Genomic DNA, 16,391 nt, shown 5'->3' with positions numbered 1-16,391 from the left:
GGGCACAGCCGGACTCACTGTGGGCTTCCCCAGGGGCTGCTGGGGAACCTCTGCTCTGGCGCCTGAAGCCCCTCCTGCCTCTCTTCTGCACAGACCTTGGGGTCTGCAGTTATTTCTCTCCCGTATTCTCACTCCTCTCTCCAGCTGCAGTTGTGTAGTTTTCTTGTTCCCCTTCTTAACTATGTTACCCCAGAGGCGCTACCAGTGTCGCTCATGGGCTCAGCCTTCACCCTTGATGGCATGACTTGGAGCCGGCTGGCGTTGGCTCTGCCGGACATGGGGGAAGCTTCTAGCAGCTTCTCACAGAACCCACCCCTGGAACTCCCCCCACTACCAAAACTTTGCCACGCAAACCCAATACAACTGCTAAGAAAATTACTGCTGCTTTGTTTTATTTCTTCAATAAATATTTAGAAAACCTGAGCTTGAGAAACTAGAGTCAAAGTGAATTTAAAGAACCTTGAAGGGCTAAAGCGGTGCATTTCTAACAGATAAGTTACTATACCAGAAAAGGGCAAATTAAGTTTCACCAAGCTTCTGATCTTCAAACCTACAGAGTTCTTCTGGCATTGAAACGTAGCACAGGCTTCTGGACTATTTAATATTTGCATAAATCAGAGATATCAGACCATGAACTCTGTCTTGCTATGGAATCAGGCGTGACATGATTGTGTCCGGAATTTACATCATGTTACACACTTATTCTGCCTAAATAGGAGGAGAGATTTTAGCTTTAACGGTCCATCTCTCTTCCCCATGTTCATCATAGGTTGATGGCCTTTGTGTTGGCCTTTTAAAAGCAGAAGACATCTCATCTCTACAAAAAGTGTTGAAGTAATACTTCCTTAAGGGGTAAAAAAAACCAAAAACCCTGGCAGAACTGTTGCAGAACATGGGTTTAAAGGCTGTGAAATTATTTGCATGTGTACTTGTCCCCTGTGAGGAATGGGTCATCCCCCGGGCTGCTCCGGACAAGCAGAAAACAGGGCGCTTTGGAAGCTGCTGATGCAGAGTGGAAAATGAAAAATAGTGTTGAAGTTTTCTCTCACTATGACATTACTCCTGCTCATCTCAAGTACCTAAGAGGGACCAGGCTTCTCAAATATATAGAGGAGTGGAAAAATAGTGGGTAGAGAGGTTATGAATAGGCTGTCTTTGGTCTCTTGAGACACTGCTGTTTTCAGGTACTCATTCTGGCAGTTCTTTATTCCCTTTCCTTGTCTTTGAACTTGTTTAAAATGGAGCTCAATCTTCAAATGAGAAGAGAAGAAAAGCAGCTGGGAGCAACTTGATTTTTCATCTACCTTTCGTGCTTTTCAAACTTGCTTATCGGAAATGGCAGCAAGTGGAACAGGACACTGATCAGGCAGAAAGGCACTGATGAGAATAGAGATGACTTGGATACTGTTTTCTGCTCTTCCACTGGCATGCTGCATGATTTTGGGGAAAATCAGTTCCCTGTCACTGTTTTCCCCTTACATAAAACAGGAAGGAATAAATTTTACAGGGGATGTTGATTGCTTTCAAGTTTTCTGATGAAAAGTGCTGCATAAGAACTAGTCAGTGTATTATTGACTGCAAGAATACTACTGAATCTGTAATAATTTTTCTTCCTCTGTGTCAGTTTGGGATACAGAGGAAAATTACCTGGTTTCCTCATTTTTCATTGCTTTTCCCAGCATGCAGGACCCCAGGCCACTGATGTTATGCAGCAGATGCTTTTCATAGATCGGATTAAGGGTTGATGAAGTAACAAAGCCTCATGCAAGCATCCCACTGTGCTTTTGAAACTGGAATTTCATTCCTGGTAGTGATCTGTATGGCCTTGCATTTACCTTAGAAAAATATTATTAAGAAAAAAAACCTGAGGTATTTGGAAAGAAGGGAGGCAATATTAATACTAAATTCTAGCTAACATACAGTGTTCAATATGTCACTGAAGGCCTAATGGTATTTAATATATGGATTCTTCTAAATAGTGGATGTTTAATTCTCTGAAGATGTTTTATAAACTATAAGAGGAAGAGGTACAATTGTTCACAAATGTTACACTGAGATTGTTTTAAGTCAGCTAAAATTGCCTTTGAGAGTAGAGTTGCACTAAAAAGAGAGAGGAGAGATGGAAAAAAGAACCCCCAAAACAGGGTCCTGCTCAGTCTAGAGTTTCAGGCGAGAGAGGAAAAGGTCTAGTTATCCAGAGCCAGATGCATTGTTAAAAGTTCATACTATCACTTTGACATTTAGAGTAGGACTTGGTGTCTTTGTAAATTCCTCTTCGTATTACCAGTGTAGGTCTCTGAGCTCAGACCATTTCACAAACCATAACATTTTTTAGTGAGTGATTGATCTGTATTATGTGTCCTAGCCATCAGAAGAATCTTGGGATGTTGCTTGTATAAACTGTAATACAATCTGATCCTGGGCATTTAGTTACAGACTTTCATAGACCTATAGGCGATACTCAATCCTCCTGGATTTGGTAATAGGGCTTATCTGATACCTTAAAAAAAAAAAGAAGGGGGGGGGAGAGAGAGAAAAAAACGTGCCCCTCATTTTCTCTGTTCTCCATTTAAATAACTCAACACATCTGGCAACACTGTAGGATCATTGTCCTTTCAGTTCCTTTGCAGCTCGTATTGCTACAATATTTCTTCAGTATCTAGTTTCCTAAAGGGCAATGTGATTTTTTTTTTTAAGCTGTTTTTATAGATCTTGCAAATTAACCCATATGCATTGCAAGAAAAAACATGACTTTTAATCAGCACCATTTCTAAAGTTAGCGCTTGCTCTGTGTATATGAATATGTATATGAGCCAGTGTTTAAAAAAAAGAAAACACACAACCTTTCTGCTAGTACTCAAAACTAGCATACAAATGTGTTTTTATTATCAAATAAAGTATGCCTAGATGTTAAAATATCTTTCTGTTAGGGTTTTTATCATTTGACTTCTTGTCTTCAGTTACAAGAATGATAAAAATTGAAACTAAATCTGTTAATTCAATAAGACTTACGTTGAACTTTAGGAAGCAAAAAGAGGAATCAGATATAGATTTATATGCATAGGAAATTAAACATTCAAGAAATTAAAACTTTGTGAGCAACTGAAGGGGTAGCCTTAAGGTGTGCTTATTTGAAATGCCTGCATTTAATTTTACAATAAATCTGAGTATTTTGTTCCAATTAAGACAGTTCATGTGCATGACTTTAAATTGTACAGTAGTTCCAGGGAGATTGTGGATTACTTGTTTTACATTTTGGATCAAGTTCAGATTTTTAGGCTTCACTTGAATAAAATAAGAAGTCTGAACCCTGAAGATAATACAGATTGATAAATCTGATTTAAACATTCCTGTGTTGCAGACTTTCAGTGTATGTGGTACAGCTGAGCCTCAGGCCATGCACTAAATACATCCACAGTGCATTCCCAGGGCACCCGAATACCAAATGATCCCATTTGAAAGGTTACCTTTCTATGGATTCTGACTTTTCTGTATTAGCCACGAAGATTAGAATTTTAACAGCTCCCAATGAGAGGTATTGTGAAGTATTTACTTGGCAGGAAAAAAACAAAACAAAACAAAGCCCGGATGAGGTACTGTCTCATATTCATGAACTGGGATTTATTAGTTTTGTGAACGTTCTTGTGAGAATACACTCCATAGTTCACATTTTAGAAAAAAAGGAAAAAAGTTTTTTTTTTTTTCATTTATGTTAGCTTAAAACTTTGACAGAAGAGTTCCTGTAGTAGAGGTTTTAGCAGAGAGACGGGATCATGCTTGTGCAGAACATATCCCAGTAAATCCTGCAGTCTTTCACAACGAGCTTTCTGCAAGGAAAGTTATGACTGTCTGTCTCTGGAAATCTGGCAATAGCTTTGTTAGTAAATTGGTGACAATTAAAGATGTAATGCTTTTTCTCCTTTTCTTTTACAGGTTGTGGAACTCATTTCAAGTGCTATTGGTGACTTAGTTCAAGGTATATATTATGAAAACTCAAAATCATCTGAGGTAAGAATTTCAGTAGTTTTACATACCGAAGAAGTTTGGTGATATTAATGTATGAATGTAGTAAATATGATGACTTTCTCATCTGTCTAAAAAGAGGAAGGAGAGGGAGGAAGAGAACTAGCTGCAGTCCCAGTGAGTTTCAGCAATAACATCATTATGACACCTGTGAACTCTGATGGAAGTTTCTAGAAATGCTCAAATAGGGACTATTTTATTTCTATGAGTTCTTGATAAAATAATATAATGTGTCATTACCAGGAGCTCTAGACATGTCTTACTATGGGATTTCCAAACGCTTCCAGAGGTTTCTAGTCAAGGTTCTGTTAAAGGCATTTATTACTATATATATGACAACTAATATGTTGTTAACGTAATTAATACTTTCATGTTAAATCTCTCATTTCCAAGCCCAAAGGTGTTTACAAAATGCTTCATCCCAAATTTATATTGGGTCCTTTCTTCTTTTGAGTGTTCACCTTTTAATAGCATAAACAAGAGTTTTGTCCTGAAGCGGTAGGAGTGTAGCACTGTACTCTTCTCCACTAAAAGTCACGGTGTACCTATTGCAGGAGTCTGCATGGGCAAAGAGAGCAGCTGCCAGCATTTCACACCAAATAATCTTGTATTTCTTCAAGGGCAATTCCAGATGTACTGTGTTACCCTGTGGCAAGAACTGTAATGAAAATTGCTCAAATTAGACCTAGGTATTTTTGTCTTTACTAGAATATTTAAGGAAGCTTGTAGAGACACTTCTTGAAGTAGGATTGCACTGGCAGGGTGTTGAAGCAAAAAAAGAGTTCTTTCATTTGCTATGACTGTATCTTAACACATGCAAACAATTGATAACTTAAAGTTGCCATGATCTCTACAAGTTTTATGATAGCAAGTTTTCACTGTATGGGAATGAAGAGCAGTGTGTATATGTGAATATCTATCCTGAAATCCACTGAGGTAGGTAGATTTACTTATAGTGATGTTGTCTCACGTGCCTAGTTTGCCTCAGAGGCCTGAATTTTAATGTTCAGTAGGTGAAATGGCTTGAAGATTGCAGAAATATATGAATTAATTTTTATTTGTTGTGTATTTAGATTGCAGCTCTGGTTTACTATTGCCACGTTGTAGTATGTGGCAAAATTAATACCTTAGTGGAAGCCCCGATCGCGTGGCTTATCGCTACAGTAGATAAAAGAAAGATGGGGACAAACGTTTTAGCAGGGCCTGTTCCGATAGGACAAGAGGTAATGGTTTTAAACTAAAAGAGGGGAGATTCAGAGTAGATAGAAGGAAGAAATTTTCACAACAAGGGTGGTGAAGCACTGGCCCAGGTTGCCCAGAGAGATGGTGGATGCCCCATCCCTGGAAACATTCCAGGTCAGGTTGGACGGGGCTCTGAGCAACCTGGTCTAGTTGCAGGTGTCCCTGCTCACTGCAGGGGGGTCGGACTAGGTGGCCTTTAAAGGTCCCTTCCAACCCAAACCATTTTGTGATTCTATACCTGCACTGATGGCTCTGCACCAGCCAAACCACAGTGGGCAAGCGGAGGGTGCCGTCAGCTGTCGGCGGCTGGGCCCTGGAGGGTGCTGCTGCACCCAGCGACTCCGCCGGTCAGTATGTCTCTCTCCTGCTCTGCAGCAGCAAAGACGTGTTCCTAAAACTAACCTCATTTAAGCTTATCCCTCTCATTTTGATTGAAACCAGTTAGGTAGGAAGCGACCACACCGATGAGCTGAGCTCTTACCTCGGAAGAAGCGAGAGCCGCCGGCAGGGAAGCGGTAATGGCACGCCTGGGAGACGCTGGGCGCCACGGGCCTGCCAGGCAGCATGGCTGCGCACAGAGGACGACGTGCACAGAGCGTCCTCAGGAGGGGACCCTGGGGGGAAGCATGGCAGCAGTGCAGTGTTGGGAACCTGGGAGGTCCTTCTGCCCCTGCCGAGTTTAACCTGTGGACTTCAGCTTTCGGGGTTGCTCCCAAGTACTGTGCTCAGGGTTGTATGTTAAAATAGATGTCTGAGATTTTTGCAAAGGATGTTTAAAATTTTATTTTCTGTATTCAGGCAGGTTTCTAAATACAAGTAGATACCAGATTTATCATATTTAAAAAAACAACTACTCTTTTGTGTGTAGAAGTAAAGCTCTACAAGTTCATCTCAGCAATGAAGCTGCATTTTATTTTAACCGTGGCCCCTGTACAAATGAGAAATGTTGTGGACTCTTTTGGGTTGCTGCCACTGCAGAAGGTCTTAATCTTCTTTTTCTTAGTCTTTCTTTTCCTGCATATGTTCTGTCGCGTTACTGAAGCACTCCCTGTGTGTAGATTGCAAGAGAAGTGTGAGATAAACTAAGCACAGCTGCATGATGTTTACCCTGCCCTGGCCCAATTACAAATAGCAAAGACTTACTTTGTTTCAGTGACTTTTTCTGTCTAAGGATATTTGAAAGTACAATATACCCTTCCTAAGGGGAACCCGGTTAACTCAAAATGCAATTAATACGATGGCATAATAGATACTGACATTTACATGGTAATGTCTGAAGTTTAGTCTTTATAATGGCTAGTGTGTGGCTTCTGACAAGTCCTACAGCAAACAAGTGTGGGAACTATTTTAATTTTTTTTATTTTTAACCTTGTCCTGTAAGAAACTTGGTTCCATGTTGTGTAGGAGACTCATCCCTGCTGCTTTCCCCACGCTATTCTGCTGAGGCAGTGTCCCGTTCATGTCTTGAACATCTCTTTAGCAAAGATTGCCAAATGCACTAGGTCGGTTGTTGGTCTGTCTTATTTGTATCCTTTATGCATCTTCCCTCCATCCCTATTTGACTGAAACAAGAATGTGAACTACATTTTCTAGAGGTAAGACAAATGCTTTAATCTACTCTGCAACTAAATCTCAAATGTCAAACCTTATTTCTTTTTAAGAGTAGGGCATAGGGATGTTACTAATGGCATTTTTATTGCTGGGAGTGTCTTAAATTTGGAAAAGCAGAAGGGTATCTTCTCACCTTTTTTTTCCTTTTTGAAGGAGGAAAACTGTACTTCATATGTTAAATGTCTTTAATGCAGTTGTTATAAAGCTCCTCAGTACCATAAAATAGACTAATTTAGCACCAGGTTGTTTTGAGCTTTGTTAGATGTCTACCTAGATGGTAGACAAAAATACAAAAATAACTGCAAAATTAACTTTCTACCTCCAAGACCCAAAGTTCATGTTTACCCCCCCAAAAATGTTTCAGTTTGCTTCATTTGGATGACTTAGGAAAATTGAAAGAATCATTTGACATAACAAGACTGGCCTTCTTTACTCCTGAAGACATATAATGGATATAATTATTTGATAGCTCTCATTACCACTTTTCTCCTCAGTAAAACCACATGCAATCTTACAGCCATCCCATTTTAGTACATTCTGTTGGGTCATTGTCTGCATAGTGAGTTATTAGATCTGTGTGAAACGAGGAAAATAAAGATAATATTTAACTTTTCATCTTTATTTGAAGTGATGATCCAAACTACAAAGTGTAGGCTTCAATTGCAAAGACAGCCTGAAGGTTATGGCTGCCACTCATGTTCAAAGTACCAAACAGCTACTGTGGCTTAAGACATTGCATTAGCAATACTAGGATAATATTTTGGACTGTAAGCTGGAGCAGAAAGGGGTGATATGATAAACCTTTGTGGCTTTGTGTGCTAAATCTCCTCTCAACCCAAAATTCTGTGACTGAGGGACGTTCTTCCCAGTTCCTGTCTGTCTTTCCTAAATGTACGTCTGATTTGGAAGTAAAAAATTGTGCCTTAGTGAGTGCAAAGATGAAAGCTGTCTAATTTGGCCTTCAGTCAATGATGGTGGTAGCTCTTTTTAACAGAAAAAAACATTGAACTGAGTCTCTGTTTCCCACTTTTAGGAAACTGAAGGCATCTAAAATGTTTGCTAACTCACAGATTACTGTTGCACTTTTAGAAACCTTCTGTCTTAATAGTCCAGATAATTTAACAAATATTAATGAAGAATGCTTTAACATCCCTGTCAGTTCACTGAACAGGGGTAAGAGATATAGGGAAGCTCAAGGTCTGACAGCAGAATCAAGAGAAGGACTTGAGTGTGGTGGCTCTTGTGCTTTACCTGCCAGACCATTCTTGCAATCTTAAAGTATTAGGGACTTCCATGGGAAACTGCTTGGTTGGGTTTTTTTTTCCTCACCTCCAGAATATCTATCTGATGCTAAATGTGCATTACCAAAACTCATTTTTAGTGTCAGAATGGGACTTTTATGTAAGACAAGACCGTTTCCAATACGTTCCACTGATGGCCAGAAGAGCTGTTTGGTATTTTTGAAATTTTCAGTGCAACTCTTTGAAAATTGTACATAACTGATATGTAAAACAAGTTTAAAAAGAAATATATTGGTGGCAAGTACTCATTGTACCAAATAGTGAATTAAGAGGTATTTGTTTTAGACCAGTGTAGGGTTTTTTAATGGAAATAAGTTTTTTTTTTTTCTGGCAAAGCATAGACTACATGCAGTGAATTGTACCAGTTCTTTGATGTTTGGTCACCAGTTACTCCTTTGAGGAGTAATGTTTTGGGATACTGCACATGTCCATCAATTGGACTGCTATGAGTCTATGTTATAAGTAAAAGATTTGCTTATAAATTTTACCATAGGAGGTAAATCAAATGTGTTTTGAATCACATAAACCACCTTTTAGCAGGGCAGCAGAGTCAGAGCTTTCACTTTTTTTTTTTTAAACAAATGTTTCTCTTGCAAGATGAAAGGGAAGGATAAAATATGGAATTTGAGTAAAGAGCATCTGTGAAAAGAATGGGTAAATGTGTCAATGGGGGAAAAAAAAACATAGCTAGAAAGAAGGCCAATGCTAGTTGTTTACTGCTTTTGTTCTTTTAAATACTAAGCTTTTCCAGAGAGACTTAAAAGTAACAGATGTGGAGAGATATTTAAATTTATTATAAGTTTTAAAACTTTTTTTTTTTAATCATGTGTTGCTTTTTCTTTGGTGTCACAATAAAAGTATTAGGTAGTCAGTGGCATGGTTTATTGACCTATTTGCAGACACCCTTGTTCCCCCAAAAGCAGTGAAGATGTATATTAATAGACCAATAAAACATGCCCTGTCATGTTCAGCAAGCAGGAATACATCTGTTGAAAGCTTATGTGAACCATGTGCAAGATGTTTTGCAGGGTCTTGCTACTGGTAGAGATTCTTAGTTGCGCTGGATTCTATTTATGTGAAATAGAAATTCTTGAACTGCCTAATTTAAAACTTTAAAATGCTATTTAAAAATATTTCTGTGTGTTTCTGTAGATTATTTGCCAATTGAAAACTGAACTAAAGTTTTATGTAAGTGGTTCAGACATTTCCATCATTTTGTGCAACAGCAGATGGCTAAGAGCGAGCTGCCATGGTATGGAAATAAAATAAAGGCTCCCTTACAAACTATAGCTGAAGTTTTACACTGAAAAGTCTTTGGCTTCTACTCCTTCCTGCTTTTGGAAATGGTTTTGTGCACTTTTAAGACACAGTTTTCATTCATATTTTCTTTAATATGTTTTCAGCTGAACTGTTTATTAGCATCTTCTTTGGTCTGACAAATCAAGCTGAGTTACTGCAAGTGCCACTTTTGTACTGGGGATCCTTGTTACCATTACTAAGAGCTGCCTTTCCTGATGATTATGATTGCATATTTTGTCCTGCAATTTCATTTTCTAAATTTTTTTTTGTTTCCTGTTGCCTGAGATGATTGTTTCAAACCCAATTTAAATTATGGAAGTAGCTTAACAAAAAAATCTCAACTAGCCAATTTCTTTCTAACAAAACAGTAACTGACCTTGCCATTAGTAAAATGGGAGCACCCTCAGCTGTTCTTAATTTCCCATAGGAAATGATGATCGACAGAGCTGGATTTGGATATTTTCCGTGTACTCCCATGCCGACATTATCCCAGCTGTATCTGGAGTTGACTGCTTTCTTCCAGGGATGATGAGGGGTTCGGCTCTTTTCATCCAGCTTCTGCTACCCAGACATCATCAGGGTTGGTTGTGATCTGGACCCATTTCTTGGTGACACAACTTGTGAATGAGGTCACTCCATAGGCATTAGTTAATCAAATGTCTGAGCACTGTCAACTACAGCTAGAATTAATTTGTGTTTAAAAAGGCTTTTATATGAAAGGCTGCTAGGAGTCTTCTGGGCCAGCTAATGTCCTTTTATATTTACCCTTTGAAATATCCATTGCTGACAAAACAAAGCTTACAAAAAAGTTAAAATTTCTTTAAAAATAAGAAGTGCTGTCATGTTGTCAGATTTCACAGACTTTGCAATGTAGAACTAGTTTCATTCTCCCCTTGATGTTGTTATGTATTTAAAGTAGTGTTTAGATCTTGTCATACACACCCTTGTTGTAAGAATGCAGTGTGGTTGGTAGACAGTTTATATGTAACATGAGAATTAAGCTTGGGAAAAAATGGCATTTGGATTGTTGGAGAACTTTGCTGAAGAAAGGTTGTCTCTGCCTCTTCCTTCTTAAGCTGCAGAAGCTTTAGGTGTATGTGGTCATAAGATGTTCTGTGATTAAAATCAGCTATATTTTGGCTTGCAACCACATATGCTAAAGCACATTCATATGGACATAGTGCCTGTTTACAACTGCCTTCTTTCTGTAACACAGAGATTCACAGGACCTATGCTTTTAAGGTTTCAATACCGTATCTTCAAATATGTCTCAAATTTCTGTCTTTTTTTTTTGTTAGATGTCCCTTTTAGATGCTTGAAGCTCCTACATGATGCGCATGTAGTAGAACAGTAACTTGTGTTGTTTTCAATCCTGTGATGAAATTCAAACTTGTTTAAGAATAATATATTTTCGTAACAAATCATAGGATTAATTTCTTTGTCTACATCGAATTGCAATGACTGTTTAACCTTCTCCAGTTCCTGCAGCTGATATTTGATAATGTCCGCATTTCTGTTACTGCTCAAAGGCTCCAACAAGCAAACATTTTCAACTATAGGTCTTCTGAAAGATTTTTTAACTTCATAACCTGTTTCAGGATATCTGTGTAGAATATTTTTGTCTTGGTTGGATTTAAAACAAATAATTATAAAAATCACTGCCAATTTTCAATATCATCCAGGAAATTTTAGTAAATACTGTTTTTTTTCTGAGCAGATTGGTAGTTAAGGAAAAGAATGTGTTGCATCTTCCAAGAGCTCCTGATTTTAAATTTAAAATAAATTGATCTATATCTGAGTGGAAAAAAAGAAAAGACTTGATATATAGGAAACTACATTAATTAAATGCTCATTTTGACATTTTGCCAGTCATGGGAATTTGCACATGCTCTGGGCTGAGTTAAGATATTAAAACAAAAATACTACAGTGAAATGAAACATGAGGAAAGTTTAGGCTTTACTTTGTAAGTTATCATATGCATAACAGCAAACATGTGGTTTCTCTGTTCTTCACTTTCCTTGTATAAGTTAATAGTATGTCTGAAAGCAAAGGCATTTTGATACAGCTCTGTGTTACTTGGCATTGCAAAATTCTCCTACTTTCTCCATTAGTCTCAAATTATCCTCTCCCTTGTAACGCAGCACTTCTGGGTGATATCCGTAAGGGAGGAAAATTAGAGCTGAACGGATGGATTCTATTTCATTTGTTACCGATTTCGTGACAGATAATACCTTGCTAGAAAACTATAGGGTCACACAGAATTACTTCTTGCTCATTTCTAAGTAATTTAATTGACGTCACTTTGAGGGAAAACGCTTGTTATATAAGAGGTTTTTTATATTACTCTTTTTAAAGAATACCTTTTGGCTTAGTGTATGCTGCAGATTTGGCTGAACTGAGGAATTACAACTTTTTAACCTTTATATGCTTGAATTTTTTTCTGTAGCTTCTCATTACTATGTTCGTTTGTTCTAAGCAAACAACTGTGGACTTTTCTGGTTTTGGTTTTTTCCCTCTTTCAAGGATACTTAAAGGTGTGACAGTAACATGTGTATGTGAGAAAGATACAAGTCATGTCTAGCTTTGAAGACCCATTAGTAAAATAGTGGCATATTAACACCTTGTGAGACAAAGGAGCTGCAGCTGAATTTGGGTGTGGGGGGAAAGGATTGGGTTTGTGTAAATTAAAACACTTTGTGGAAAGTAATCCAAATTAATTTTTGGATACAAAGGATTTTGAGAAATTATGAGCATCTCTGACCTTACAGTCAAGGTGATAAAGTTCACTAGAGGCATCACAGAGATCTCTATCAGTCCCCTGGGAAAGTTAGTGCCTGACATTTCTAAATCACAGCTTTATTTATTTTTTAATACTTTCAGTCATTCCTCATCCTTAATATGGGAGTAGAAGAGGTAAAAGTCCTCCATCACAGCCCTTCATTTTTCCAATGCAGTTCTATAAGGATTTTTAATACCTTTTGTAATTATTCTTTTCTTGACTGCAAAGGAGAAATTGTAGGGAGTTCTCGAGTTTGTCTGGGATTGTTTATTCTCAGTAACTGGCAAGGGGCTGAAGTGCAGAAGTACTCTGGGATGTGGGGTTTTTGGTTTTGTTTTTCAGTTTGGTTTGGGGGGTTGGGGTTTTTTTGTTGGTTTTTTGTAAATTTTTTTTTCTCCCCAGTCCCTCATGAGGAATATAGTCAGCTGTTAATGTTCAGTGCAATGATACAGTCATTAAGAAAAGGATCTATGTTGAATCTGCTGACAGCTCCACGTATTTTGCATTGTTCTTTTTGAGAAGAAAATTAAAATGTTGTTTGTTGAGACTGCCAGTATCTTTATTCTGATACTTTTCTCTACTCATCCCCAAAAGAATGCCCTTCTTTATTTGGCACCATGGCACCCACAGTTTTGTTATTCACCATGTGTCACATTATCCTGTGCAACTTTCTTAACTTCTGGGAGCTGACACAGCTGCAGCTTCGGTGTTTTCATGTTAGCCCTTGTTTCATTTTCAGGAGAACTCTCTTACAGATGATATCGGCATATCTACGTGGAAGGAGCAGGTTTTCCTGTCACATAGTGCCTTGCTGGCAAAGAGCTGCCAGGCTGCAATGGAGCTAGCAAAGCACAACGCTGAGATTCAGGACACGGCATTTCAGTATGGAAAGCACATGTCTATGAGTCATAAGGTATGCCTTTTCCTTTCCTTCTGGGATCTTAAAAACAGAAAGATGTGTAAGATATGTTGCTCTTGAGCTCTGTCGTATACTGCCACTATGCTGTTGACTTTTGCCAGCCAGTCAGTGGTGTTGAGAGATTTGACTGCTGCCTCGTGTGAAGATGTTTGCAGAAACTGCTGGTATGAACAGAGCTTACGAACTGGCAAAATCACAATTCACAGAATCACAATTCTGGCAATGTAGCTTATTTCATGCAAGGCTCTGTTAATGTCCCTCTAGCGCATCTTTCTGTAGCAGCCTAAAACTTGACCTTCTCTGCTCCTAAGTTCTTCTTGAAGCCACTGTCCCAGCAGCAGGAGTTGCAGGAGGAAGCATGTGTTGGGTCTCAGCTGCCACCATGCAGAGATTTGTACTGAGAGGCTCAACAGCCTGCAGCAGCACATGAGTCTGAGGGCTGAAGGACCCACATGTTCCCTTCTGAATCACCTGCTGTGGAGGTAACTTACGGAGGGGTAGCTGAGGGATAAGGAGGGAGGTCACCAGGTACGGGCAGCAGCAGCCTACGCCTCTGCAGCTGTAGGATTTCCCAGAGACGGCCTCTGACCTGCATTAGAAGTCTTTCAGTCCACAGCTAGAGTTAGTCCAAAGGAAAACACACACACTCATGTCCTTGACACTCTTGTTTTGCCCTAAAGATCTGCTCCTACTGTATTGCACTACTTGCAGGTATAGATGTAGCTTTGAGACAGGCAGAGAGACCTCCCATCCGCTTCAGCTGACTTGGTTTATACAGTTTCTAGTTCCTTCAGGAGAAGGAAGTGGTTTTATAAAGCACAGCTTTACTGCTGTAGAAATGCCACTATATGCTATTACTAGGTACAAGTCTAACAGTAAATTGCTTCTGGTGCAGACTATAGCCTTAATATTTTGTGTATGCTTTAATATTAATACATTCACCATTGACATACAGTTGTGTATAAAGGATTGCATAATTTTCATAGAAAGCTCCTAGCCATGTAATGTTTCCTTTGTTGGAAGGAGGGTCATATTGCATCAGCTCCCTTGGGTACTGAAAAGTAGAATGTATTAGCCTTCACAGATTAAAAACTGATATTCTTCCCACCATAGACTGGATCATTCCTTCCTTTATATTTTTTTGCTTCCTGACACTCAAAAATTGCCTACCAGGCTGTGTCCCATCACTTGCCCAGCTCTGCAAGCTGTTCTTTACCCATTTCTTTGCAGATTGTCTACATGCTTCTCTTTACCACAAGTTTCTGCCACTGGAATGCTTCCCCCTCTTCCTCTCTCTCCCCCAAACTTGAAAAAGTGTGACCAAAGTACAAATGTCAAACCAGAAAGTGACAAGTAGGTATAGGATCAGGATATGGACCATGATCTGCTGAGTGGGTGGATATGTATAGACTCTTCCTGGCAATTAAAGAAAGATGTTCTTCTCTTTCAGCTACATTTGGACCTTCAGCCATTTGTTAAAGAAAGTTCTAGTGATACAATGGCTTTCAGTTTGAATTCTGCTCCGGCAGTCCTGCATCAGGAATTCCTTGGAAGGGAGGCATGGATTAAACAGATCAGAGAGGTAAATTAAAGCCTTGTTTAGAATTTCCTAGTTTGACATTTGTATCTCTCTTTCTATCTATACTTTAAATCTGCAAAGAAACTCTAGAAACTAACAACAGGAAAGATGATACAGAGGTTACCTCTACGTTCCAGTATGTAGCACCTCTCTCTTCCGTGCTTTCGGGAGAGGGGAAATCTAGGGACCTGACAGTTGAGCTCTGTCAAACTTCTGTGTGTCAGTGTAACAAGTGGATTCATTTGCGTGGAGCATATGTCTGTTCCTCTGCACTACTTGTGCAGTCCCATGTCTTAGCTTTCACTGGCAGCTTAAAGCAGAGAACTTTGCATTATAGTGGTTGAAAGGTAGGCGCACATTTCCTTCTGCCAGCTTGGCTCTCGGAGCAGGAATCTTGGATGGGGGGAAAAGATCTGGGGAATTTGGCTTCCTGACCACTATGAAATATTTGTGAGATCTAGCTGGTTGATGTCCTTGTTCTCAGTTCTCTTAATTCAGCTGTCTTTTCCTCTAACCCTTAGATGAAGAAGGCAGTAAGTATAAGGTAGCTGTGTAGTGTAGATCTGTTTTACGTACCATGTAGCACAGCAGGGTTCAGGTCCACGAATAGGTTCCTGGGTGTTGTTGAAACATAAATAGATAACTGTATAAGACAGCAGGGGGAGAAAGGGAGGGAAACACCCAACAATAGCCAAAATTAAGCATTCTGTTGAGTTCCTGCATCAGTCGGAGATAATGTACTTGTTTGGAAATTCCTGCAGTTGTTATACAGATTTTTCAGTAGAAAGGCTGCGGCCTTCAATAAGAAGCTAGCTCTTTGCAAGCCTATTAATTCAGGATGTGCTTGCCAATGGCTCCTTTCCTTGTTGGCTTGGAAGCAGGACTCTGGGGCAGAAGGTGTGGAATCCAAGTATCTGCCTAGTTGTAGGTTCATGACGGCCAGGTTGCAGCCTGCCTTCGCGTACCGCAAACAAGAGGCCTAGTCTCTTCAGCAGTGAAATTTTGGCAAGTATATGCAGAATCTACAACCTTAGAGTGGTATGGAGTTGGGGGGGTCTTAAAATGAAGTAAACCTTTTGTCATTTTGAAATTAGGGGCTGTTAGTTTATAATGTGCTATGAGGAATTTTGTAATTCTACAATCTCAACACAAGGCTCATATGCGAGCTGAATGTAAATGAGTTTGGATGATTGCAGTTGGAGAATAATGGTATTATCACAGCACAGTTTATGAAAGCTCTGAAACAATTTCCCATCTGCAGAATCAGGAGGTTGCAGGACTCCAGGAGTGCCGTCTGTCTGCTTGCTAATTCTCATACTGAAAATGGGCATTACAGAAACAATGAAGCAGTTCTCTCGGAAAGTGAGTGTGTGTGTGAAGGTGACATGCAGTATGCAGAAGTATCTACTAACTACTACTTTAGCTAAATACAAACCGGAACACCTCGTCCAGGAGCCTTTCTTGGCTTGTGCTGATTTAGAAAGGAAAATTACTTTTCATTAACTACAAGCTCTTTCAGATATCATCCATAGTCACATTCACTATGTAACATTCAAGGTAGTCCAAGCTCTCAAACCAGAGACTTTCTTATGTTGGCAGTACTTAGTAAGAGAATGCTCATAAGCTACCCTCTTGTG

At 39.2% G+C, this 16,391-nt stretch overlaps 1 protein-coding gene across 1 annotated transcript in view; it reads left to right on the top strand.

Moving 5' to 3' along the window:
• The window catches only part of PDSS2 (prenyl (decaprenyl) diphosphate synthase, subunit 2), a gene marked incomplete at its 5' end in the record, with an annotated part of 71,373 nt that overhangs the window by 38,947 nt on the left and 16,035 nt on the right, over window positions 1-16,391 (top strand). Inside the window, 3 exons of the mRNA XM_010292622.1 lie at window positions 3,934-4,008; window positions 12,999-13,169; window positions 14,626-14,757. Of these exons, the coding sequence (XP_010290924.1) occupies window positions 3,934-4,008; window positions 12,999-13,169; window positions 14,626-14,757 (378 nt within the window). The remainder of the gene's footprint in view (window positions 1-3,933; window positions 4,009-12,998; window positions 13,170-14,625; window positions 14,758-16,391) is intronic.

Source organism: Phaethon lepturus, unplaced genomic scaffold (genome assembly GCF_000687285.1).
Source record: "Phaethon lepturus isolate BGI_N335 unplaced genomic scaffold, ASM68728v1 scaffold11598, whole genome shotgun sequence".
Classification (NCBI taxonomy): Eukaryota; Metazoa; Chordata; class Aves; order Phaethontiformes; family Phaethontidae; genus Phaethon; species Phaethon lepturus.
The sequence above is the reverse complement of the archived record's forward strand: the minus strand, read 5'-3'. Positions and strand labels throughout refer to the sequence as shown.